We start from the raw sequence: 27,092 nt of genomic DNA on the forward strand, positions 1-27,092 counted from the left end.
GTTTTCCCCCTATTTTTCAGAGGCCGATACACACATGCAGAGCCGCCCACTGCAGCACTCAAAATTATAGATGATGCTACGAGGCAGCTTTATGGCACAAAGCCTCACTCATGACGGTTGCATGCCTGAAATTCTTTAAAATGAAAAAGACTGGACTGCAGGGGGGACGATGGCAGATGGAGGGAGACTTGCAGTGGCAGAGTCAAGGTCGGGCAGAGCTGGGATCTGAAAGATGGGGTCTGTGAGCGGAGCAATGAGAGATGGCAGGGGACAGGGGTTGCTCCCAGCCCTTTTTCTGCTCATTCCTTGGCCCCAGTTTTGGTAGTCATGAGTAAGTCTCTTGGATGCTCTCCATGCACCTCCAGGACACAGTCACTGCTCCATGGGGCAGTTCATCAACGACGGCTGCAGTTCCCTCTGTGTGGGGCTAAATTAGTGTGACTGCTCTCTAGGGAGCTGTGGTGTAAGTGCTATTTGGAAAGCACCTGACAGCTCCCCAGGAAAAAGGCTGGAGAAGCTCCAGAAAGGTCCTTGGGTTTGGATATTTGATCTCCATGAGGGTCTCCTTGTTACTCACCCTCCAAGGCTCTAGCTCAGTTCTTGTTGTTGGGGCAAAGGGGCAGCATCCACACAAGGAAGAGAAGGGCCAAAACAAAGTGAGTCCGATGGGAAATGAAGAAATGCACACTGCTGTCCCTCAGGGCAAGGGGGTTCCGGCACCTGCTGCCTGTGACCGTGGGCCCTGGACTTGGTCTGAGGAACAGCTGCATTGCAGGAGAAGGGTCTTTCTGCTCCTTTTTGCCATGCCTCCAGCAACAGCCCCTTTGCCGCCTGGCCAGGGCTCCCCTCCAGGCCAATGCTGATGGAAAAGCTGGTTCAGTCCCTGCTCCTGTTCTGCAGGATTTGGGACTTTAGCTGCCAGTGGGAGAGAGGACCACCGTAGCCACCAGTGACCTCGGCAGACAGTGGACCCAGCATGGGAATCTGCACAGCTGAGCGCTGCAGGCTTTGAAAAGTAAATAAAGCAGCCTGGAGGAAAGGGCAGGTGATATTTCTCTTAGCAAAATCACCCACTGGAAAATTAAATCCTCTCTATCCTCGCACAGAGCGGCTGCATATCCCAGCTCAAGAGCTCTCTGATAAGGATGATTTCTGCATCTGAAAGGAGCCCATCAGCCAGAGCTGCATAATTGTTCTCTGCTTCCCCTCTCCACCCGCTGCTGCATTGCCCTGCCAGCGCTGCCGCCCTACCAACATGCTGTCCCCAAAGCACGCTGTTCCCAGAGCTCATTGTCCCCAAAGCACGTTCTTCCCAAAGCACGCTCTCCACAAAGCACGCTGTCTCCAAAGCACGTTATCCCCAAAGCATGATGTCCCCAAAGCACACTGGCCCCAAAGCTCATTGTCCCCAGAGCATGCTGTCCCCAAGACACGTTGTCCACAAAGCATGCTCTCCACAAAGCATGTTGACCCTAAGCTCATTGTCCCCAAAGCACACTGTCCCCAAAGCACATTGTCTCCAAAGCATGCTGTCCCCAAAACACATTGTCTCCAAAGCATGCTGTCCCCAAAGCATGCTCTCCCCAAAGCATGTTGACCCCAAAGCATGCTGTCCCCAAAGCTCACTGTTCCCAAAGCTCATTGTCCCCAAAGCTCATTGTCCCCAAAGCACATTTTCCCCAAAGCACGCTGTCTCCAAAGCACGTTGTCCCCAAACCATGCTGTTCCCAAAGCACACTGGCCCTAAAGCTCATTGTCCCCAGAGCATGCTGTCCCCAAGGCACGTTGTCCCCAAAGCATGCTCTCCACAAAGCATGTTGACCCCTAAGCTCATTGTCCCCAAAGCACACTGTCCCCAAAGTATGTTTTCCCCAAAGTGCGTTGTCCCCAAAGCTCGTTGTCTCCAAAGCTCGTTGTCCCCAAAGCTAATTGTCCCCAAAGCTCATTGTCCCCAAAGCACGTTCTCCCCAAAGCACGCTGTCCACAAACCATGCTGTCCCCAAAGCTTGCTGTCCCCAAGGCACACTCTCCCCAAAGCACGTTGTCCCCAAAGCATGCCGTCCCCACAGCATGCTCTCCCCAAAACACACTGGTCCCAAAGCTCATTGTCCCCAGAGCATGCTGTCCCCAAGGCACGTTGTCCCCAAAGCATGCTCTCCACAAAGCATGTTGACCCCTAAGCTCATTGTCCCCAAAGCACATTCTCCCCAAAGCACACTGTCTCCAAAACACATTGTCCCCAAAGCATGCTGTCCCCAAATCACGATGTCCCCAAACCATGCTGTCCCCAAAGCTTGCTGTCCCCAGGGCACGCTCTCCCCAAAGCACGCTGTCCCCAAATCATGCTGTCCCCAAATCACAATGTCCCCAAATCACGCTGTCCCCAAAGCTCGCTGTCCCCAAAGCACGCTGTCCCCAAAGCTCGCTGTCCCCAGGGCACACCCTCCCCAAAGCTCGCTGCCTGCAGCCTGCAGGACACCAGGACCCTCCTCAGGGCTTCCTTTGCCCCTTCGATGGGCTCTGCCCCGCGCTGCCTGCGTCTCCCGGGAGGTGAAATGCAATCTGCTGGGACACCTCCAGCAGAGAACCACCTCCCCATCCACGTCTGGCTGCAGGAACCCCCCCAGTTATTGCTGATTTCATTAAAACACCAAATTCCTGCTCAGAGGGACTCAAGGAGCATGCCTGCACCGGTCTGCAGATGAAAGGGGGTGGTTAAGGCACCCATTAAGGCTTTTTAGCAATCGGAAGAAAATTTGGAGTGGATTATTTGTCACATTTATTGCGGGTATGTTACTGAAAGGAATAACTGCCTTCTTCAGGTCGTGTTACCGCAGCCTGGATCCACTCGAGCTATCAGGCTCCTGGGGATTTTACGCAGCAGCCTGGGTGGCACGAGAAGAGAAACACAACACAGGAAAATATACAGGTCTATAAAATGCACACATGCACTTACACAATATATTAGCATCCCCCATCAGCATTTAAACATCACTCAGAGCCTGTCCCAGAGATTCTTGTTGAAAGGGGCCAAAATCAGTCCCCAGTTGCGACGCCTTTGTCTGGCTCTCAGGCAACACCAAAAAATGGGAAAAGAAAACCACAGCAACTTACTTTAATTAATATAAAGGATCCTAGTGGTTTGACAAATGGGGAGGCTGATATGATTTTTCCAAGCGTGGGAGGAGAAGAGCTGGGAAAAAATAGAGAAAAAGAGTTGAGAGGAGAAAATTTCATTAATTTTGGACTTAATGTTCTGTAGCACCATCATAAGGCTATCGCTTCGGCATGTGCAATTGGATTTATTTTCACGGGATACCGGCGGTGTACGTGGAGGGACTAGTTAAGGTCTGATTCTGCCATGACAAGCAGTCCTTTCCCCCTTGCCTTTGGTGTAAACCCATAGTAAATAAGAGCAATCATCAGTGATTCAGAGGTGGGTGTGTAATTTTATTCACATGCAGCAATGTGAAAATTGCAGAGACATTGTGAGAACCCCAAATTAATGTTTATAAAGGGCATTTTCTCATCTTGCTCCGTTAATCACAGGCAGGCTTCTATAGCTCTCAAGCCGGCGAGAACGTTTTTAACACACCGCACCTCGACAGTCCTTGTGTTTTGGTGACTTTGCTGCCGTTGGGTTCTTATGCTGCTCCTGCTCATCTTCAATATCCAATTTACGGGTATAACGGGTGCATAAATCACCAGGGGTGCCAAGGGAGATCTTTCACCACCCAGAAGAGCATTGGGCTCTAGAGATCTCTTCAGCTGTGAGCAGACAAACTTTCCTGGGTTGTGGCATCCTAAGAGGACGCTTATGTCCAGCAGCTGAAGGGCAGTAGGTTCTTGCACTGCTTTCAGCAACTACGGTTGCCAGATCGCAGTCAGATTTAATGCACCTTATTAAAGACCCATGTGTGCATCATCTTTTGTCTTACCTTCTTCTTTCTTGTTTTTCTGTGTCTCTTTATTTAAGTCTCGGAGTAAAACTATGGGTTACCACTCCCCAAGAACACTCCACCTGTGCTTTTACAGCTGGAACAGTTAAATCATGTCTGGGATTTCATGTAAAATAAATTCAGGAAAAAAGAAGTCCTAATCCTTATCAGGTCCTTCAGGCTGGTGTCTTCATGGTGGCCACCCAGCATCACCCACCTAACCACACGTCGCAACTCTAAGTGCTCTGTCCTACTGCCTCTTGCGATGAGTATCTTCAGTCAACGCCCCTTAAGCTAGATTTTTTTACTTAGTTATCTACTTTCTGATATTGGGGAAGGGGTTTAAAATTAAATACATGAGGTAGAAAGGGTTTTCTGTGGTACTTGTGCTTTTAGGGAAATGTGGGTTGCTCTGAAGGTGCCTCCTAGAAACGCTGGTGTGATTTGCTTGCTCTGGAGTCGAGTGAATTCGAGAAGTGGAGCTGGGGGAGATGAAGGGGAGGACATCTTCCTGGATCACCGGAAAAGATGAGCAGTAGTTGAGTGAGGGGTTTCACATGGCTGTTATGTCCCACTAGAGCTGCTCAATGATAAGGGTCAGAGTAACACTTGGGTTGAAATTCATACAGCTGCACGTTGACTACACCGCAGGGGAGAGCCAAGCACCTGAAAGAGGCCAAGCTAAGTGAAAACATAGAATCATAGAATCATTGAATCGTTTAGGTTGGAAAAGACCTTTAAGATCATCCAGTGCAACCATTAACCTACACTACCAAGTCTACTCTAAGCCAATCAAGGGTAGACTAGACTAAACCATGTCCCCAAGTGCCACCTCTGCCTGTTTTTTGAACACTTCCAGGGATGGGGACTCCCCCCCCTCTCTGGGCAGCCTGTTCCAATTCTTGACCACCCTTTCCATAAAGAAATTTTTCCTAATTTCCAACCTATTTCCAACATATTGCAAAACCCATGAGAGCTCCTCTGAACAATCAGGATAAGCCCCAGAGAAACCCTCATGGCCTCTAAACTCCAGCTTTTTAGCAAGACTGAAGGCAGAAGGGTGAAAGGGGTTGCAAAAGCAGCACCAGCCTGCACGGCTCAGCTGAGGAAGACCAACTAGAGACCGAAAAATGCTGCTTTAGCAGTATCAGATGCACCGGACCCACCTCTGGCTCACGCATGGTCTCACCTCCTGAGCTCTTGCATGGGCCCAAACTCTCATTCGCATGATGAAAACCAGCTTGGGACCTTCCCCTCCCGATATTATCACAAACCTGCCTTTTCCTGAGCCCTCAGCGACAATCACCCAGCACCCTGCTGCCTTCACCGCCACCTCCTCCCTCCCTGCCACAGCACCCTCGCCTCCGGGCCGTGCTGCCAGGAGATAATTACGAACCTCATGAGAAACGGCACACGCTGTTAATCCCCGCGAGTTTCTTCACTCTCATGCACTTACGAATGAGCATAATGATCTTTTCTGCTGGCAGGAGGACAGCAATCCAGACTAACAGAACTTGATGTGGTAGATGGGAACCGATGGCTTATTTCTGGGGTTTTATTATCCATTTGTGAAGGTTTCACCCTCGCTTCTCTCTCTCTGATGATGCTAAAGCTCTCCTGGGTTCACGCTTCACCACAGATGGATTTTTCCTGGAAATGCTCAAGCAGGAAAGGCAGATGTGTGAGGCTTGAAGACCCTTGTGTCTACGCTCTTCCTCTTCCCAAATGCATGCATTAATCGTCTTCCTTGAAACAAAGGACAAGTTTAAGACTCCAGGAAAGGTGTTCACGTGCAACCCTGCAGGCAAGACCTGCTCCAGCCTGAGTCCACAAGTCCAAACTGTAAAGGTATGACTTCTGTCTGGAAACCCCACTTGACCCTGTTGAGGTTCAACCTAGAACACGGCAAACACGCAGAGCGGAGCACGGAGCACGCCGCAGCTCGGGTAAGCCAGCGTTCGGGCAACCGCTCTTCCAGGCGGGATGCCACAGCCCTGCGGCGCTGCCCACGCTGCCCGGGACATTCCTGCATCCAGCAACGCTGCAGGCCACGTCCCATCCTCTGGCCCAAAGGTGTTCATGGTCCAGCTGAAGGGCCGCAGCCCTACTGCCATAGCCGTGGGCTGTGTGGGGTGGTCTTAGCGGTGTCTCCCGCCCCCCGATGGCACTGGGGGGGGACATGGATAATAGCCCACCCATCTCTTGCACCTGACCCCAGGAGATGCTGATAACAGTGTGGGATCCCTGCGCTGGCCGGCCCCTGGTGGTCCCGGGCGGTGGGGGGTGAGCTCTGGTCTTCCTGGGCACCCCCCATCTCCCCTCCCTGGTTTGGAGGGGGAAGGCACAGACAGACACACTCTTGGCCCAGAGGGTCCAGCTTGTGGATGCTGCGCACCCAGCTGTGCTGGGGGCGGGGGGACATGACACACCTGCCTCAGTTTCCCCGCTCACAACCTTCACAACCTCCTGCAACCGGAGGGGGAAGGGGAAGGGGAAGGGGAAGGGGAAGGGGAAGGGGAAGGGGAAGGGGAAGGGGAAGGGGAAGGGGAAGGGGAAGGGGAAGGGGAAGGAGAAGGGGAAGGGGACGGAGAAGGGGAAAGGAAGGGAAAGGAAGGGGAAAGGAAGGGAAGGGAAGGGAAGGGAAGGGAAGGGAAGGGAAGGGAAGGGAAGGGAAGGGAAGGGAAGGGAAGGGAAGGGAAGGGAAGGGAAGGGAAGGGAAGGGAAGGGAAGGGAAGGGAAGGGAAGGGAAGGGAAGGGAAGGGAAGGGAGAAGGAAGGGAAGGGAGAAGGAAGGGAAGGGAGAAGGAAGGGAAGGGAGAAGGAAGGGAAGGGAGAAGGAAGGGAAGGGAGAAGGAAGGGGAGGGAAGGGGAGGGGAGGGCGGGCCGTGCTGCTGCTGAATAATTCAGCGTTGGGGGGTGGGGGCTGCACCGCCCCGCGGCTCCGCGCTCCGCTCCGCGCTTCGGAGCACGGCCGGGACCGCACCGAAACCGGCCCGCACCCCGCACCCCGCACCCCGCACCGCCCCGCACCATGGCTCTGCTCCTGCAGCTCCGCACCGTCTCCGGCCTCCGCGGCAGAGCCGACCGCATCGCCAAGGCGGCTTTCCGAGGTAGCGGGGAGGGGGTGCGGGGGGGTCCCGCCACCGTCCAGCCCCTGCCTCAGTTTCCCCATCACAGCCGGGTTGGCTTGGGAAGGGGGGTGCCAGCTTGGCAGCTTTAAGGGCTGCCCACCCCTTCCCCGTTTTGGGAATCCCACCCCCCACCCCCAGCAAAGCTTCTCTCCTGGGGCCCCCCTGCCCGCCTGCCCCCGGCCTGGGACACTGCAGCCCCCACGTTACCTGCCCCACGGGCAGCCCCGGCACGGGGGGATTCATCCAAGGGAAAGTAGGTGAAGTCCCAGGGTGGCAAATCCCTCCCCACCCCGGGAGCGGGACCATGGTCCAGCTGGGGGGAGCTGGGCTCCTGCTGAAGGGTCAAGGGCTTGGGCACGAAGCTGTGCCACCACAAAAGCATCACTGGAAGGGTCAGGAGGAGAACTTGCCTTGTGCCGGGACCTGGCGCATGCCTGGATTTCTTCTAAGGATGCTGCAGCTTCAGTTTTTCTGCTGGGGTCCGCACCAGCTCCAAAGCTTCCCAAGGGCAGCTGCAAAAGGAGAAAAACACTCCAAGGGTGCTTAACCTTAGCAGCCGCCAAACCTTCTCCAAGCCCCCCCCCAGGGGCTTGGGGCAGGTTCAGCTGGAGCCGTCCTCCCATCGCAGCCTTCGTGCGGATGCCCGCCGGCAGGCAGAGGCGGGTGTGGGATGGTTTGACAGCACCGGGAGTCAGGAATAGGAATCCCTTCTCCCTGCAAAGGCGCTGCGGGAGGGTAGGGAGCGGGTATTTTCATCACTTCTAAGCCAGGCCAGCCAGCACTGCCTGAAACAGCCTTCCCTGCGCTGCCTTAATGACCGTAGGGTCATTAAAAAGGCATAATCACCCCCTTATTTCCCTGTCCCTGCCTCCCGGCTTCAGCGCAGGGGCAGCTAAAGCTCTGTGGGAGCAGGTCGTACCCCCTGGCCGACAGTGAAGCCTGGAGCGGTCCCAGCCCTAAGCCACCCTCGGCGAACCCCCACCACCTCCCCTGGCAGCGGGGAGAGGGATCTGCAGAAGGACCAAAGGCCACCGCCGATATTCCCGGTGAGCCCCAGCAGGCCCCACGTTTCCAGTCCTGAGCGTGCCTGGCCCCTGGCCTGGCACACAGTCCCTGCCAGAGGGGCAGGATCCGTCCCTGCCTCGACATCTTTGCAGAAGAGCCACTGCGAGACCCTACGGTCCGACCGACAGGCAACGGGAATGGCACCCGCTTTGAGATGCTTTGAGATCAGCGCTGCGCCCACCGTGCTCCCGCTGCACCCACCCTCTCGTGCTCCTGCCAATTCCCTTGTCAGAGCCCTTTTGGGGCATTTCTCCAGCTCCCCCACCCTGCCATGATCCCATCTCCATCGTCCTCCCCGGCGTGAGCTGGCTCCTGCGTGCTGCAGGATTGCCATCGCTGTCGTGCCGTCCAGGGAGGACGACGCTAAACTTCACCGCAACATTTCCTTCCCCAGTGCTGAACGATGAGGAGCTGGGCTCCTCGTGGACATTTCTTTCCCTAGGAAGAAATTTGGTGTCATATTCGAGGACAGTTGGATCAGGGTTCGGAAATTTTTTTTCCTGGTAGTTTGCTGCAATGGATTTGTGTGCAGAGAGGGGGTTTAGTCTCACGCTGTGAATATCACCACCAGATATCACCACTACCTGCAGCCAGGGATGCCTCTCCCCCTGCTCATCCCGGGCAGCCACGGAGCTCTCACCCAGGACACCCGATGCTGCCGTCTTCTGCAAGCTCGGTCCTAGAGGAGAGGCTCCCGGTGATCAGACCCAGCAGGGCTGGATCCTAAGGTCGTGGCTAGCAAAATCCTATTGCTAAAAGGGTGGTAGAGGTGGGTTAGGGAGCAATCCCATGCGTGGTTGGGTTGCTAAAGGCAGCAGGCAGGTGGCTTAGGACCGACCCATCCCTCGGACGGGATGGTGGGTGGAGAGGTTTGGTCTCAATCCCTTTTCATGCCACGCAATGTGTTGTCAGAAGCCGCAGCAAGCCTTACCTGCACAGGAAACAGCAGTTGAAAGTGGCATGTTAATATTCAGCGCATCCAGCTCCAAAGCCGATTTACATCTTACCCAAATTCCTTGTCCCAAAAGGGGAACAAGTGGAGGCAGCTCTGTGTCTGCCCCGTGGGCAGGGAAGTCCAGGGGCAGAAGCTCTGGGTAGCTCTTTGACACGTAGCAGCATTTTGGGTTGTGGGAGAACACTGAGCCTGGGGTGCCGCTAAGACGAGACGTGAATCCAGGACAGGACCTTGCATGGGGGACAGGACCTTGTTCTGGATGAGGGAACCAGAATTATCACCCCGTGAGGATCCATAAGCAGTATGGTCCTTATGGCAAGGTGATCTTTCTGGCGCACCATGGATTTTGACAGTTGTAGTAATAGGAAGGAAGGAGTTCTCACATGTTCTCGGTCTTTTCTTGATGTGTTTTTTGGTACTTGTGAGGATTGGCTCATGCCACATTGCTTCTGGCTTTGGAGGAGCCGGGGCTGGGTCCCACAGGTGCCTGGGCTGGACCCTGTCCTGCACCGGTGTGTCCCAGCGCTGGGTTTCAGCAGACGGCTCCTGACGCCCGTCTCTGAGGATGCACAGAGCTGCATTGCATTGCCTTCATGAAAGGCTTTCCTGCCTCTGGGGTGTTTAGGGCATGGCCATGGTGCTGTTATATTAACGAGCGCGTAAGCACATCCCAGAGCTGGGAACAGGGTCTGCTCCCCACCGGGTCCCACGCTGGAGGTGGCCGTGGAGCGTGCCAGCACTCTGGGCACTCGGTGCATGGATGGGGCAGAGCTCCTCCGGTGTTTAGTGTCTCTGTGGCTCAGGCAATGCTTTGCTGTCGCCTTGCACCATGAGAATTTGGGAATGATGGGCAGCAGAGTCATGGCATGGTGAGTTCAGTGCTGCCGTGAAGCTGCATTACTTGTGTCCTCTTGGCTGCCTCATCCTGTCTGACCAACTCCCGAAATCCCTGGCCGTATTTTTGCTGTTTGATTGAAGTGATGGTGTGCCATCCCTGTCCTGATCCCCAGCCAGGCTGGCCATGGCTTTTCCCTCCAACCAGGGCCCATCCAAACTGCCCCAGGGCTGCCCAGCCCTAGGTCAACCCCTGCCCTGGCATGGGATGGGATGGGATGGGATGGGATGGCATGGCATGGCATGGCATGGCATGGCATGGCATGGCATGGGGCCAAGCACATTGGCCTGGACCCTCAGACCCAGGTCCAGGGGAACATCCTGGTGTGGGTGGTTGGGTTTTGGGGCCAAGGTCCCTAGAGGGAAGAGTCTCCTGCCTTTCTCCAGTGACTCTTGAGGGAGCTTTAGACCCCTTTAGCATGGAGTGAGGTGACCTCCACCAGCCTGGCATCCCTCAGTGCTCCTCACAGCAGCTCATGGGTTGAGTGTTGTGCTGATACTCCTCAGTACCCTGGTTTTCCTGGAATTACTGAGTGTTACAGAGAGGGATGCTCTTTGCTAGTCAAGCTGCCATCCAGCCTCCTCCCTCTCCTTCACCCACTGGCAGCACAGCCTGAGGGTCCAGGCAGAGCTCCCCAAGTGGGTGTTTGCTCATTCAGCCAAAAGCATCTATTATTGCACAAAAAGAAGGTAAAGAAAGTTTGACTCCGGTGTGACAGGCTGCCGTGTGCGTTTCTGCAGGTGGGCAGCGCTCTGAAACGCTGCTCGACTTCAGCTCAGGTGGGAGAGGAATAAATCACAACCCTGATAAAAGCGTTCCTGAGAAAGGGCTGAGACTGACAGCCGTGTGGGATGGCTATGGAATAACGCTGCTCCTCTTCTCCCAGGGATCCCCGCGCTCCCGGCAGCCCCAGTGAGCCATAGCTGCGCTATTTGCATTTTGCAAATAGGAGAAACTGAGGCACGGACAGGAGCTCCCAGTTCTGAAGCCACGGGAGCAGCCAGGGAGAGGTGCCAGATTATCTGGCTCCCGGTCTGGAGGCGGAGGGGAGAGGTGGGCTGTACCCCACCAGGGTGGCCAAAATCCAGTCCCAGTCCTCAGCATCAGGGATCCATCTCCCACCATGGTGTTGGGTTTGATTCACCAAACTCCCGGGGGATGCTCCTACCCTGGCAGGTTGGGGGGGGGTGTTAACCAACAAGATCCCTTGCCTTTATGGCCCTCCCAGTTTTTCTTAGGAGTTCTGGGGGTGGTTTTGAACTTCAGTGACTCAGAAGGCACCCATCACTCCCCAGCAGCCGCCCTGTGCACGCCCCAGGCTGGCTGAAAAGGGCTCCTGAGCCCCAAATCCATTGCTGTTGCAGCTCTCCAATTCTCCACCTCTTTGCTCTGCAGGTAAAACTCAACCGTGGGTGAATTTGGGATTGCTGCTCAGGCTGGCTGCAGGGGAAGAGCAGAAAAATTGTGAATTTTCTTCAGCTTGCCCATTTTGGCGGTGCCTGCTCCTGTCCCCCAGCGGGGTCTGAGCTTGTGCAGGGTCACTTGCCCATAGCAGTTTTCACTCATAGACCAACCTAATTACACTTGTGAAGGAGGGAACTTGTGCCTCGGTGCAATTAGAGAGCTTGTCGGCTAATTGATCACAGATGGAGTTATAAAGAGCTTCTTGGCGAGGCTTCCTCTCTGGATTAGTGCATGTAAATGAGGGAGATCATTCATGCTTACCTCCTGGAGCACCACTGGGCACTGGTGGATAATGATACCGCTGTAATGAAACATTGCCATGATGCTTGCTGGATTGGGAGAGGACGGGGCTATGGCTGTCCTACCATGTTGGCTTGTCTTAAGTCATGCTCTTAGGAGAAATATTTCTGGTGGCAGATTGTTCCCCTTGGAGTATCTTTTCCCAGAGGCTGCTTCTGATGTGTATTCACCTACAGCTGATTCACCCCCTGACCTGTGCATGTCTCCTCAATTAGTTTGGTCCCATAACTATGTGAGGGTGCTCTGCAGCTTCCCCTTAAGCCCACACCAAGGCTGAGATGCTCTGTGCCTCTGGCACGTGGTGCCTGTCCCATCACCTAGGAGGCTGTGGGGTCCTAGAATCATCGAATCACAGAAGGGTTTGGGTGGGAAGGGACCTTTAGAGGCCACCCAGCCCAACCCCCTACAGTGAGCAGGGACAGCTTCAACCAGAGCAGGGTGCTCAGAGCCCCGTCCAACCTGGCCTGGGATGTTGCCAGGGATGGGGCATCTCCCACCGCTCTGGGCAACCTGTGCCAGTGTCTTATCACCTTCAGCGTAAACAATTTCTTCCTTCTCTCTAGTCCAAAACTCCCCTCTTCCAGTTTAAAACCATTCCGCCTTGTCCTATTGCTACTAAAAAGCTTGTCCCCATCTTTCTTAGAAGCCCCCTTTGCACTGAAGGGCCGCAGGAAGGTCTCCCAGCAGCCTTCTCTTCTCCACAACCCCAACTCTCTCAGCCTGTCCTCACAGGAGACCTGTTCCAGCCCTTGGACCATTTCTGTGGCCCTACTCCTGATGGCTCTATTTCACTGGAGGAGTGGTCCCATTCTGAGTCCAGCTTCCACCCCCTTGTATGAGGGGGGGCCAGGCTGCATCCCACTGCAGCTCCCATCCCACCCCATGGAAAGCGAGGAGGGAACTGGGTCCCTTTGCACTGGGAGGCAGCCAGCATGCATGGACAAGGGTGGGCAGCCATCCCGTAGCCCGTGAGGCCCGTGGGTCTCCTCCACCCTCACCCAGAGTTGGTTGGCATGAGATAAATGCTCTGCCTATATCTCCAAGAAACTCATAGAATCACAGACTCATAGAATCGTTTAGGTTGGAAAAGACCTTTAAGATCATCCAGTCCAACCATTAACCTACACTACCAAGTCTACTCTAAGCCAATCAAGGGTAGACTAGACTAAACCATGTCCCCAAGTGCCACCTCTGCCCGTTTTTTGAACACTTCCAGGGACGGTGACTCCCCCCCCTCTCTGGGCAGCCTGTTCCAATTCTTGACCACCCTTTCCGTAAAGAAATTTTTCCTAATTTCCAGCCTAAACCTCCCCTGGCGCAGCTTAAGCCCATTTCCTCTCGTCCTATCGCTAACTACATGGGAGAAGAGACCAACACCCACCTCACTACAACCTCCTTTCAGGTAGTTGTAGAGAGCGATCAGGTCTCCCCTCAGCCTCCTCTTCTCCAGGCTGAACAACCCCAGCTCCCTCAGCCGCTCCTCATGTGGGTGAAGTGATTCATGGCAGGGAACTGGGAGGGTGGTTTGGGATACAGGACGCACCTTCTGGGTTTGCTTTACCCAGGTTGGATGCTGCAGACAGCAGAAAGTCTGACCAAATGATTTTCTGGTTCTCCTTGTGTAATAGTTAAATTAGAAAGGGATGGGTCATTCCCTGCCAAGAGCCGTGCCATCAGGATATCTCAGTCTTTGGTAAAATAAAGTCAAAGTTGACCCCGCAGCAGTAAGGGGTACCCTGGCATCCTCTTTCCCTGACCACAGGTTGTCAGTGCAATGCTGGGCCCAAACCAGACTCACGCACAGATATGTTTTTAATTACCTGAGAGACAGTTTTCCTTTCTGGAAGGGAAAGCCTCACTGTGATTCAGTGATTAAATATTAGCATTTTTATAAGTTTTCCTCCTGCAGTCTTATGAAGTGGATATTAACTAGAAATATTGATTCAGGGGGGTGTGGGTGGGTAAGGTTATCCTACTGAGAGCAGCTGAAAGCACAGGGCAACCTATGAGCTGAGGCTCCTTGGGAAAACCTGATTATTTCAATAACTCATGCACATGCTTGGCTGCTGTCCCTGGGCTTCCCCTCCACCACAGCGCATCTGGCCGCTACTCCTCTCCTCTTGTCCCTGTTCCCAGCTGACTGGGGGATTTCGACACTCCCCTGCCCGTGCAGGCAGAGCAGCCTGAGCTCCTCGTCTTCCCCAAATCCCTGCCCCAGGGCAGTACTTGGCAGATCTGGGGGTGCGGCGGTGGAGGGATGCTGTCATCGGGGTGGGCACGCGTGGCTGCATCCGTGCGGTTGGACTCAACCGTGCAGATCCTCTGCTCTGTGCAGGAGCTGGGGGTGGTTTTCTTGGGGCAGCTGGTCCTAAATCTCATCCTTGGGCTTTGAGAACACTTCTGGGGTGTATACACCTGCATCCCAATACTCCAAAGCTTGAAGAGCCCCCATTTAACCAATGTAAAAGCCACTGCAGAAACTGCTGTGATCCCCATATGCCATGCATTCAAGCATTGGAACAGGCTGCCCAGAGAGGTGGGGGAGTCCCCAGCCCTGGAGGGGTTCAAAAAATGGACAGAGGTGGCACTTGGGGACATGGTTTAGTGGGCATGGGGGTGTTGGGTTGGTGGTTGGACTAACGATCTTAGAGGGCCTTTCCAATCTTAATGATTCCTAGTTTTTACTTTCATTATAAATAATGCAGCCCCCAAGCCAGGAAACATGAAATTAATTCTTCCTCTCCCCTGAATTGGTTTAGTGTTGGACTTGGCAGTGTTATGTTAATGGTTGGCCTTGATGATCTTAAAGGTCTTTTCCAACCTAAGCAATTCGATGATTCTATGATTCTATGTTCTGTTTCATCTGCTCTGCAATAGACGGGACAGGACTCGAACACACCAATTAAGCACACTCTAGAAAAACCTTCTTAATTAGCTCTTAAAGCAGGTTAATGTGGTGTTTAGTGCCGGTGTGGAGGAGCTGAAGCTTTGAATCACCCTCTTGCGAGGGCTCTGTCCCCTCTGCACCTGCTTTGCACGCACGCACACGTGCCTGCTGTGCTTTCACACCTTCTCAGACACATTTCCGCGTCCCGGGCAATGCCCGCAGGCTGTGCTCCACCGAGGCCACCCCTGCTCGCCCCAGCCCTGGGGTCTCGCTGCCACTGGTGCTGTGCAGCCCCCGCCCATGTCTCCCACCCCGGCTGCCCCTCACCTCACTGCAACCAACTCTTTTTTTCCTCTCCCCTCTCCAGGGCTCTCCTTCTACACCCGAGTGCTTGAAAACTGCGAGGACGAGGCCAGGTTTGACGAGGTAAGAGAAGACGTGTTTTCCTCCCGCTCTGTCTCGCACATCTGGTTTGCTTTGCTGTGACTCCCTGTCCGGATGAATATCCCCATTCCCCAATTTATGTGTGTTGACATCTTCCTTATCTGCTCTGGGGTTTCTCCTGGCAGGTACCAAATGGGTCTCTTGGCTGTGGTCTGGCTGGGGCTGAGGACACGGGGTGTGCCGTGATGTTGGAACAACCCTACAGCAAATCCCTGTGGGGTGATTAATTAAAAAAATTTTTTTTAAATCCATATTGTTTGCACTGAAGTTTCAGGAAAAATTGCTTGTCTCCACTGGGCAAATCCCGCTGGGCTCTTGGCTCTCCTTTTCCTTGCCTCAGGGGGAAAAACTTGTCCTTGTTTCAAATCCTTGGTGCCTCAGTTGTTGATGCTCAGCCTGCCAGCCTGCCTCACCCCATCTGCATCCCTCGACTCACGCTGGGTAACAAGCCAATTGATCTGCTCTGGGTGCCGATCGGACGATGTATCGGCCTTTAATCAGCTTTGGGCTTGAAAAGGGAGAGAGAAGGAATTGAAACCCAAGCTCTGTGTGGTTTTAAAATACAGCCTTTTCTTAAGCGGTTACCAAGAAAATATTCTGAGATGATTGAAATAAGGTCACCCACACAAGCAGGGAATAGAGGTGCTGCTAAGAAGTCACATTCAAAATGGAAATTCGCTTGCAAAAGAGAATGGATGTTTCCTCTGATTGCTCTGTGTTTCTCGTAGAAGATAACCCATTCCCAGGGGCTGGAGAATACAAAAGGCTATGAGGAATATTAAGATCTTTAAATTGTTTATCACTTTCTAAAGCTTTTTCACCTTTAGGAAATAAGGTTCCATCCTGGTTCCAGGCATGGGATGTTTTTGTGGGGTGATAAATCCCATGGTGTTCCCAGCTTGCGCAGCCAGAAGCACACCCGGCTCCTGCCTGCCCCTCTGTGTCCCTGCCACGGGTTAGTCCTTGCTCCAGGTTTTAGGGGAAAAGCTTAATCTTAGGTTCCCCTAAACTGCCAGGGAGGATTAAGGGGCAGGGGAAGCCCATGGCTTGGGCAGGGTGGGATCTGCCACCGATGAGGCACAGCGAGAAGGTGGCTGGAGATGTGGCTCCAACCACGCTCCTACAAAGCCGAGGCAGCCAGGGGAAGCTGCTGGTGTTAACAGGACGCAGATTTCTATAGATCTGCACACAGCAATTTGTTAGTATAATAACTGATTTGAATAGCAACCACGGAGGTGTGCACTGGTGGAGCTGCCTGTGTCTCAAAACGCTTTGTGATTTGAATGAGAAGATCCTTCCCTGCCAGGGCTGAAGGCTCTGCTTGCTGTCTCAGGCTTGGTGGGATGCCGGATACTGGCTGCTCCGATTGCTTGGTGCTGCACAGTGATCGTGGAGCATCCCAGCCAAGCTCTGAGCCCACGGTGGTCCAAAGCAGTATGCGGGAGAGGATGGGTACTGGTGCATGTCAGAAGGATGAGGATTACAGACCTTAAAAGACAGCAGGTATGAGAGAGCCTTGAGCCACGGGTGCATATTAGTGTGCATCCTATTTTCTTCTAGTGCCTCTTGCTGCACCTGTGGGGATGAGCCTCAGGCCGTCCCCATCTCTCTGTTTAGATCGTGTTTATTACAGTCGCTGCAGTGAGAGCCTCATGTAAACCTGGTTAAAATCAGCCTGGGAGTGTCTACACAGTGAACTGCAGCAGAGTGAGGCAAGTCTCTTCTCCTGGTCTCTTCTCCCAAGTAGTTAGAGATAGGATGAGAGGAAATGGGCTCAAGCTGCGCCAGGGGAGGTTTAGATTGGATATGAGGAAACATTTCTTCACAGAAAGAACGGTCAAGCATTGGAACAGGCTGCCCAGAGAGGTGGGGGAGTCCCCAGCCCTGGAGGGGTTCAAAAAATGGGCAGAGGTGGCACTTGGGGCCATGGTTTAGTGGGCATGGGGGTGTTGGGTTGATGGTTGGACTGATGATCTTAGAGGTCCTTTCCAATCTTAATGATTCCTAGTTTTTACTTTCATTATAAATAATCCAGCCACCAAGCCAGGAAACATGAAATTGCTACTCTCCCCTGAATTGGTTTAGTGGTGGACTTGGTAATGTTAGGTTAATGGTTGGACTGGATGATCTTCAAGGTCTTTTCCAAACTAAATGATTCTGTGATTCTATGATTCTATGATTCTAAGTTGATTCAGAGCAACCTTGCATACCTGGACCAAGCTTTGGGCTCTTCTCGTCTCCTGGGTGATAGGCGATGCATCGGCAGCAGCTAGGCTGTACCCAGCTCCCTGCTCACCCACACTGCAAATATCCTGATTTTCCTCATCAACCACCTGGCTCCAGCTGGAGAAAACTCCAGCGTGAATCAGAGGTTACTTTGCACTGAGGACTAAGGTCAGCACGGAGCCCTGGCACAGGTGGCATCAGGCTGTGCAACTGCTGGCTGCTCCAGGGCTTGGGAGCTGCCAAACATGAGTAATCACAGTGCTTTTTAAGTTAAGCACATTCCAAAGTCTTTCCTGTGCTGGTAGGAGAGTGCTCATGCCCTGAACAATTGCCCCATCAGTCAGGCTTTTCTCCTTGAGGTCATGCAAGGTCTCCGCAGCATAGAATCGTAGAATCATAGAATCGTTTGGGTTGGAAAAGACCTCGAAGATCATCAAGTCCAACCATTAACCTCACACTACCAAGTCCACCACTAAACCAATTCAGGGCAGAGGAAGAATTAATTTCATGTTTCCTGGCTTAGTGGCTGGATTATTTTTTAATGAAAGTAAAACCAGGAATCACTAAGGTTGGAAAGGATCTCTAAGATCACCAGTCCAACCATCAACCCAACACCCCCATGCCCACTAAACCATGTCCCCAAGTGCCACCTCTGCCCAACTTTTGAACCCCTCCAGGGCTGGGGACTCCCCCACCTCTCTGGGCAGCCTGTTCCAGTGCTAGACCACTCTTTCCGTGAAGAAATTTCTCCTAATATCCAATCTAAACCTCCCCTGACACAGCTTGAGGCCATCTAACAGATGAGCTGAGACTGCGTAGCCACCCCATGAGACATTCAGTTACCTAAACGTGTGCTAAGGCCAGGTCAGACACAGCTCCTGCTGTAGCACCATGGCCCGATACTATCCCAACTGGCCCAAAACATAATTGTTTAAAGAGTTCTGATGGTGCATAGTGAACGATGCAGAAAACATGTAGGCAAGTCTACATTTCTGGGTTCACCTTTCCAGCTCAGCTGGGGGTTGGCTGGGAATTCAGCTACATCTGCAAGATTAGCCCAGTAGAAATGGGAAGGCTGCTGCTTGCCCTTCTCTGTAAATGGCTGAGAGCTCTGTAAGAGTATTAGTAGTGGTGGCGTAGCCCTGCCACACGCTGGGAGGCTGAATGCCGGTCCCTGCTCGTGCACACCTAGAGATAGCTGCCTTTAGGACGAACAGGCTGGGCACTTGCATAGATGCATCCTCCTCATCGTGTAGGGCAGAGCACAAGCCACAGCAAAAGATGGCAGAGGTGCAGTCTTGTTTCCTCTTCCCCTATTAAATCTCTCATTGTCTTGGGCTGCTGAAGGACTCCCTGATGCAATGGTCACAGGCAAGAAACCTACCATGAGTTAGGGAAGGTGTCTTGGGCTGCCTGGAGTAATTAGCTGATGAGGCTACCCAGGAAAGTAGATATTTCCCTTTGAGTGTACACACAAGGCAAGTTGTCGTGCCATTGATAACAAGCCCAGCTGATGAATTTTATTGACTAAAATTTTATTATTGCATCACTGCAGCACTCAACTATTCCCCAGCTATTCCCCCGCAGGGGGCTACCCCACGGGGAGCTTTTTGCAGGGAGGTGATGGGTGCACGTGGGCTCTAATGCTTGTGGTGCCCAAAATGGAGCTGTTCTAATGAGCCCTGATGGCTGGAGCAGTCTTGAGAGGTGCCAGCTCTCCTGTGGAGAGGTGATTGCTCCATGATCCGGCCTCTACGAATTTTTGCCATTAGCTGCTAGGCGAAGGGGACCACCCTTGATGCCAGTGCACCTCTCTTCCGATCAACGTTGAGTAGCTGGATGGTAATTTTGGCAGCTAGGCTGTTAGCAGCGTGGGCTGTCTGGCAGGACGAGGTGAACTAGAGAGGTCCATTGCTCAGAGGAGGTGATGTGCACAGGGGACAACAGTTTTGGTGCAGACTGTGGTGCAGGAGGTTCCCAGCACCAGGCTGGGATGCACGGTGGGGCAGGGGTGGTGAAAAACCTGCAGGGAAACCCTGAACAAGAATTCTCGGAAATGGCCCCATTTCTCCTGTTTTCCCCTCAAAATGGAGTAAAATGGTGACCTTTTGTCTGGGGGGTGATTTGGATGGGGGGATGTCTCATCCCCCATGTGGGGAAAGCTTTTGAAGCTGAGGTGGCCAATCTCTCACCTCTGTGAAGAGAGACAAAACGGGGTGAGGATGAAGAGGATGTTCCCTGCCTTGTCTCAGAGCTGGCGACAAGCAGAAAATTCACATTAGGTTCATGTGATGCCAGAGGTTTTTTTGACAGCGCTAACGAGGACATCAGCCTTCCCTGCCACCGCTTAACATTCATGAGGACCCGCTACCAGGCTGAATTTGAGCTGCCCTAGTGGTTTCCATTTGTTTGGTTTCACTCTGTTTCTTTCGCAATTATTTTTATTTATTGCTTAATGAATTATGCAAAGCCTGTGCTTCTCCAGAGCCTCAGGAAGATAAGCTGCTGGCTGTTCCAGAGGGTAGCTACAGCACTACGGCTGTATTTTATATTATCAGGAACATCTGCGTTGTGTCCTGCCTGCACCTCCAATTCTTCTTGGAAGGGCTTGTCCTGCAGGTCTCCCGCAGGCACCCACAGGAGGGAAGGGAAGGGGATTCCAGTGATGGTCCTGGGCACAGAGAGCTGCGGATGGGTCCTGTCTGGTCTTCCTTGCCTGCATTCAGTCTCTCCTAAAGGGACCAGGACAGACTCAAGTGCTGCTGTCAAGAAAGCCGAGACTCAGAGCTGCAGCCTTGACCCAAACATCTGGAAATGCCCCTGCTTGGAGATGACGGGCAGGATGAGCATCCAGCCAAGGCTCCCAGGTGCTGCAGGAAAAGGGGAGACATGGCTTAAAATGGGGAGACATGGCTTAAAAAGGGGGGACACAGCTTAAAAAGGGATGACATGGCTTAAAGAGTGGTGACATGGCTTGCAAAGCTGCCCTTTCCCAGCTCGTTTTAAAGCAGTATCACTGGAAGTGTCTGGCTTCTGCATTCTGCCAAGGCATTTCTCTGCCTCTACTTTTTTTTTTTTCTTTTCCCCTTCGTTAATAAAAACAGATAAAATTGACCCAGCAGATATCACTTGCTTAGCTTTGCACAGGGCTTTTAAAAAGGCTTTTAACAATAAAACCAGCAAGGAGAATAAACAGGCAGCCAGCCAGGGAAGGAGGAAGGTTAATGAAAGCAGGGAAGCCTTTGGGAGCAGCGCCAGCCCCACGCAGTGTCACGGTGGTGGATGGGCTCCGGGGCCAGTGCTGCTGGCGTTTCCGAATGGGAAGGGAGCAGGGAGAGTATCCCACAGGCCTTCAGGATGGTGCTGAGTCCTGTGCTGAGAGCTGTTTGATATCAACTCGGCTATCGACAGTGGTGCAGGCACTGTGAGACACTCCGCCAGCTGTGCACCCTCTCCCTTCCTCCCTCTTCCACATCTGGCACTCAGCTGGACCAGCCCTGACAGGGAGTGCTGGGATAAGTGCCCCCCGGGGATGGTTTTCTCCTGACGTGTCCTGGAGCATGGGGGGGTAGCAGGGGCTCCTCCAGCCATCCCACTACAACACCCACCCACCCATCACAACAGGCTCTGGTAGCTCAGGATCTTGTTCTGCACTTTCTGTGGTTGCCTTGAGCGCTTTGGGACATGGTTTAGTGGGCATGGGGGTGTTGGGTTGATGGTTGGGCTGATGATCTTAGAGGACCCTTCCAACCTTAGTGATTCCTGGTTTTACTTTCATGAAAAAATAATCCAGCCACCAAGCCAGGAAACATCAAATTAATTCTTAATTAATTGGTTTAGTGGTGGACTTGGCAGTGTTATGTTAATGGTTAGATTGGATGATCTTAAAGGTCTTTTCCAACCTAAATGATTCTATGATTCTATGATTAAATGCCACCTGGTTGCCAGTTCTCCCCTCTTTATTTGGTGCATCACGCTTCTCTTTTTCTCCCATGATCATGTCCCCCATACCTTTCCCTATAAAAATGTGAAGTTAGAGCAATTTCATAGAGTCATCGAATCATAGAAGGGTTTGGGTGGGAAGGGACCTTCAGAGGCCACCCAGCCCAACCCCCTGCAGTGAGCAGGGACAGCTTCAACCAGAGCAGGGTGCTCAGAGCCCCGTCCAACCTGGCCTGGGATGTTTCCAGGGATGGGGCATCTCCCACCTCTCTGGGCAACCTGTGCCAGTGCTTCACCACCCTCAGCATAAACAATTTCATCATCATATCTAGTCTGAATCTCCCCTCTTTTAGTTTAAAACCTTTACCCCTTGTCCTGCTAAAAATTCTGTCCCCCAATATCTAGGCAGATCATTGAGAAGGGATAAAATGGGTTTGCGGATTATACTATTACTTTAATAGTGACGTAGTACTTATATCATGCCATGGCTGGAGGGATTCCTGATGGATATGAGATCACCAGTCCCAGGAGATCATCTGTGGAGAGCCAGGAGGGTGGAGAACTGCATGGGTCTAATGCCCAGCACAGTGCCACAGGAGCGAGCTCCGCTGCCTGACTTGGAAGGAGACGGAAAACCCCACAAGTGGGAGATTTGGGATAACGCCCTGTCCCCACCTGGCAGCATGCAGCATCTCCTAGAATGTGTCCCTTGGTTAGACGTGAAGTTAGGGTTTATCATCGGTTTGCTTTGTTTCTTAGCTGGCGTCCACCACGGCATTGCAGGGACATTTTGCAAAGCGCTTGGATGTTCATCCCTCTGTAAAAATGGGCTGAAAGGCTGAGTGGAGCTGCTGCTGCTGCCAGGGGAGGAGGGACAGACGGATATGCTCCCAGAGCACCTCCCATCCTCATTCCCTGGGCTCCTTCGACGCCGTGCGCCATTAGACCACCTAATTGCATTGGATAAATGTAAAGTCTGTGGCTTTCACCCTGCAAGCTAACTCCAGCACTCCTGCTGAAGCAGAGTGGCCATTGCAACTTTTCTATTGACACAAGCAACATTTTAGTGGCTTCCAGCCTGCCCCCGCGCCACCTCCTGCCGCAGGAGCCCTCTGCCATGGTCATGGTCATGGATAAAGAGAGTGAAGAGCAGCCATTAAGTGCAGCGCCTTGCAAAGGTCAGATCTCCCAGGACGGGCTGGGTCTGAGGGGACGGACGGGTCACGACCATGCTTGCCACATCTGGGGAGCGCTTTAGGGTTGGGGGTGCATCACAGTCCCTGGTGCTGCTGGGTTTTACTGGCTTGGTGGAAAGCAGCTTGGGAAGGCAGGCGTGGGAGTTGCCGCAGGTACTGCAGCCCCTGCCGCTGGATTATGCCATGGCGTGGTTTGTGGTCGCTTCCCAGCCCGCATTACCTGCCACATGGTATTCACCTTCAGCCCAGGCACTCTGAATTGATGAGAGCAAGTGATCCCTCGGGGCCTGTTATAAATTAACCAAGAAAACTTCAGCTCCAAGACATTTGCCCTCTTTCATTGCTCCCATGAAGGGCAGCTCCCTGCGAGGGCATCGAGGGAAGGAAAACCTGCCTGCAAAGAGCAGAGACTGTGCAAATGCAATGCAACTCTTGGGTGACAGCAGCTGCCTCGGTGCCGGTGAGAGCAGCAGGAATTTGCAGTGAGACGATGCCTGCCCTGGCAGAGCCTGCGCTGGGTGCTTTTAGCAGGGTGCCCGTCTCCAGTCTCCTTTCTGGAGGTGCGTCGCCTGGGCTGGCGGCGTCGCTTCGCCTCTCTGTGTTGCAAAGGGAGCGCTGGCTTCAAGCCCAAGGGCAATTCCCTTGGTGCATCTCCGCAGGCAGCAAGGAACAACGTCCAAAAAGCCAAATGAAAGATTTTAGGTAGCACTTAGCCTGGTGGGAGAACATACGGCAAAGGCTGGGGAGCTGAAGCCCATAAATTCAAAGCAGAAGTATGGTGCACATGTTTTATCGCTGAAGGCAATCAGCTGTGGAAACCACGTATCTGGAAGTGTAATTAAGTGTTGTTGCTTGAATTCTGGGATGTCTTTTTTTTTCCTTTTTCCCTGTTAAAAATATCTTCTGACTGAGCTACAAGGCTTATCTGTGTTTGATTTACGAGCTTTTGAGTGAAACATGAAAACCCGTGGACTGGGTTGTTTAAGAGGTCAGGCTGAGCAACTGTAATAAAAAATTATTATTTATGTGATAAATATATTATTATATATTATATATAATAAAAGATTATCCAGGCTTAAAAGATAATAATAATAAAAAATATCCATCTTAGGAGGGAAACCATATCACCCAGTTCCTTTGAGCTGTTTTTTTTCTGCCAAGGCTGAGGTGGCTGTAACTCACAGAGATAAGTGCAGAGACTTGCTTTTTCATTTCACAGCCGGGCTGACTTTGCCACTGACAAACCTTCACCTGCAAGGTGCTCGCTGTGGTCTGGGTGCTCCAGATCCGCCACCCGCCTCTCCAAAATACTCAAAATCAAAGGGCAGCCCGAGAAGCTGAGAGCAGCCTCAGGGGGAGCAATGCCCAGGGATTCACTAGTGCACAGGACAGCGTGTTTGTAAAAAAGGGGAGAAAAGATAAGTTTTTAAAACTAATGGCTGGGTGCCACAGGTCAGTTTGAGTGGTTTTCCACGCACTGGGGTAAAATCAGGAGGAGACTGAGGGTGACTGGGCAGACTGGCAGACCACGGGTCATGGGCTGGGGAACGTGGTGCAGAAGTTTGTTCATAGCCTGGGGATCTGGGTGCCCATTCCTCATGCTGTTAGTGGGTTTTTTTGGGGGTGGATTTTGGACACCTTCCAGGGCAGGGTGCCCTCCTTTAATCTGAGGCATAGAGTCATGGCTGGATGGTCTGTCCAGAAAGGATAGAAAGAGTGTGACCCCCTCCCAAAGGTGAGCCATAGCTTGGTTTGTGCCTGGGATGTGCCAGAGTTTCTACAGTGATGGAGAGCCCAGGCGAAGGGGGTTGATTTAGGCAGGTAACCTCTAAGCATCTAAGTCAGGTGGAGGAACCGCAACCCTGATTCTTATGCCCCAAACTGAGAGCATCTGCTCTGGATTCTGTCCTAAACGATTTAGCCAAATCCAGGGGATCAGCAGCAGAATTCAGATCTGAGCCCCTTTCCAAAGCCCAGCCCCAAGAAACCAGGGACTACACCATGAAGGGATTATTTCTGATGGCGGAAAATGGCACCCTGCATTGCATTCCCCAGGATTTTAGGCAAAACTCCAAGTGCTTTAAAGCAAATTGCATTAGTGGCTCTAGACAGGTGACTCCCTCTGGAACTGGAGGCGTGCAAGCACGTGTGCAAGCACATGTGCAAGGAGTGCTCCCGGGAGGATATGGCACGTCGCAGAGCACAGCAGATGGGAGCGTGCTCCTCCACGCCGTGCATCGCTTGCCGGCCCCAGGGTTTGCTGCAGCGGCAGCGGATGGGCTGCGGTGTGAACATCCCTGGACGAGCTTCTTGGTGCGGAAAGTTGTCAGCAAGGCTGTTCAGTGGGGATCCTGGGAGCCTTTCTAGGCCACCGCACTTTCCAAATTTGTTATTTTGCTGCCTGACAAACCTCTAACCGAGGCAGGGGTGCCTACACTTTGTTATTTCTGTACCTTATCTTGGTAACAACACTGGAGGTCTGGGATCTGCTCATTAGAGAGGACTGAACTGTAGAGCAGGACTTCCCGGTGCTCGGTGCCGTATGTACCCAAAGAGCAAGAGACAGCCTCTGTCCTCCACCCAATATCCCAAGGATGGGGAACAGAGACTTACCCAAATGATCTCATGACAGAGGCAGGGATGCCTGCTCATTCCAGTTCTCCCCCAAATTTGGTCTGTGGGCAAGCAGAGAATGGTATTTCTGAGGAAGGAAAAAAACCCAGGACCTGGGGTTTCAGGAGGTGCTTCCAGGCTTCTTTAAACTCCCAGTCCATGTCAGATGTGTGTGTGAGCAGAAAAGACCCTGTGCCTGGACCGTGGTTTATTCTTCTATGGAGATAGCGGAGGGGTTTGGGTTTGTCTTGTACTGGCCGAGGCTCTGGACGGAGGGATCAAAGCTGAGGATCTGCTGAGGTGGTGAGGATGCATAGGCATCAGGTGTCAGGAAGGACCAGGAGGATCCTTTCAGTACTCAAAGGGGGCTTATAAGAAAGATTGGGACAGACTTTTTAGGAGAACCTGTAGCGATAGGACAAGGGGGAATGGTTTTAAACTGAAAGAGGGGAGATTCAGACTAGATATGATGATTAAATTGTTTGCGCTGAGGGTGGTGAAGCACTGGCACAGGTTGCCCAGAGAGGTGGGAGATGCCCCATCCCTGGAAACATCCCAGGCCAGGTTGGACGGGGCTCTGAGCACCCTGCTCTGGTTGAAGCTGTCCCTGCTCACTGCAGGGGTTGGGCTGGGTGGGCTCTAAAGGTCCCTTCCCACCCAAAGCATTCTGTGCTTTGATGGTTTTAAGATCCAGGCAGAAATCTTGTCCCCTGCGCTTGGGCTTTCTGTCCCCATCTCAGAAGCACCCAGAAGTCCTGATCTTGGCAGAGCAGCTTATCCCACAGTAACTTACCGCTGCTGTTAAAAGTCAAGAGTTTCCCTTGAGAAGGTCTAAGCTCTGGTCTCTCTGGGCAGACCCTGGCAACGCCGCCTTCCGCTGCGAGGCAGGATGGGGAGTTCTCTGCCCAGCTGAAGCTGGATATAATAGATGGGACCAGTTTAACATCCAGAACATTGTGAGAGGATGATGGGCTGCTGCTGTGTTCGTGACATGGTGGACTCTGTCCCCTTCACCAATGTGTCTGAGGGTCGTGGTGGAGAGGAGAGGCTGGGGGCAGGACCACAGGGCTGATGCATCTCCACCTGCACGTGTCGGGGAGCCCTGAGCAGTCAGGGTAGCACAAATTCTCAGGCCAGAGAGGCATGGTGATGGCAGGAGGGAACAGACAGCTCGTAATTAATCTTGGGATTGCTGGTTGCATTTATCAACCTAGCTAGTACTGGCTGTTGGAGCATCAAAGCAGTGGGAAGGAGCGAGCAGAGAGCAGCACACGTGCTGTAAGGGGAAGGGTTGAGTTACATCCCCACGACGGAGACCCCAAAGTAAGCGTGGCTGCAGAACAAGCAGTGAGGCCAGACCATAAGCAAAATTATATCATTATCGTGGGGCCATTTCTAGTTTTCTTTTACACTTCAGGATTTTTTTTTCATTTGCTTCCTTGACTCACTGCAAAAAAATGTAAAAGGGGGAAAAATAGCTTAAAAATGAGTGTTGGCATATTTCTGAAAAGTCACTAATTTCTTCCTGTGAAGTTGCTTGATAAGCACTTTCCTTTCAAGATTTTGAATGCAGTCCTGCCACTCCTGTCAGTGATGCAGGGCTCAACCCCGCTGCCTCTGCTTCTGGGGCGTCACGTTCCTGTCCCGTGATGCACTGAGAGCTTGGCTTTGGGTGGTCACAGGAGACCCTTGACTTGGAGAACTGAAGGCAGCTCAAGTGGTTTAGCCTGGCAGACAGACTTCTTGGCTTGGGAAACAAAAAAACCACAATCTAAAGTGATTTTTATATATATATACATATATATTTGTCATGGTTTAGCCCCAGCCAGCAACTAAGCACCACGCAGCCGCTCGCTCACTCCCCCTGCCCCGATGGGATGGGGGAGAGAATCGGAGGAGTAAGAGTGAGAAACACTCCTGGGCTGAGATAAGAACAGTTTAATAGTTGAAATAAAATAAAGTAAAATAATAATAATAACAATATAATAATAATAGTAATAATATATACAAACCAAGTGATGCACAATGCAATTGCTC

General features: G+C 52.5%; 1 protein-coding gene across 1 annotated transcript in view; it reads left to right on the forward strand.

The window, feature by feature from the left end:
- Nucleotides 1–6,968: 6,968 nt before the first annotated feature.
- Nucleotides 6,969–27,092, forward strand: part of OTOF (otoferlin) — a 120,947-nt gene continuing 100,823 nt past the window's right edge. Inside the window, exons 1-2 of the mRNA XM_075708605.1 lie at nucleotides 6,969–7,047; nucleotides 15,002–15,060. Coding sequence (XP_075564720.1) covers nucleotides 6,969–7,047; nucleotides 15,002–15,060 — 138 coding nt within the window. The remainder of the gene's footprint in view (nucleotides 7,048–15,001; nucleotides 15,061–27,092) is intronic.

This window comes from Pelecanus crispus, chromosome 3, assembly GCF_030463565.1.
Source record: "Pelecanus crispus isolate bPelCri1 chromosome 3, bPelCri1.pri, whole genome shotgun sequence".
In the NCBI taxonomy this organism is placed as follows: domain Eukaryota; kingdom Metazoa; phylum Chordata; class Aves; order Pelecaniformes; family Pelecanidae; genus Pelecanus; species Pelecanus crispus.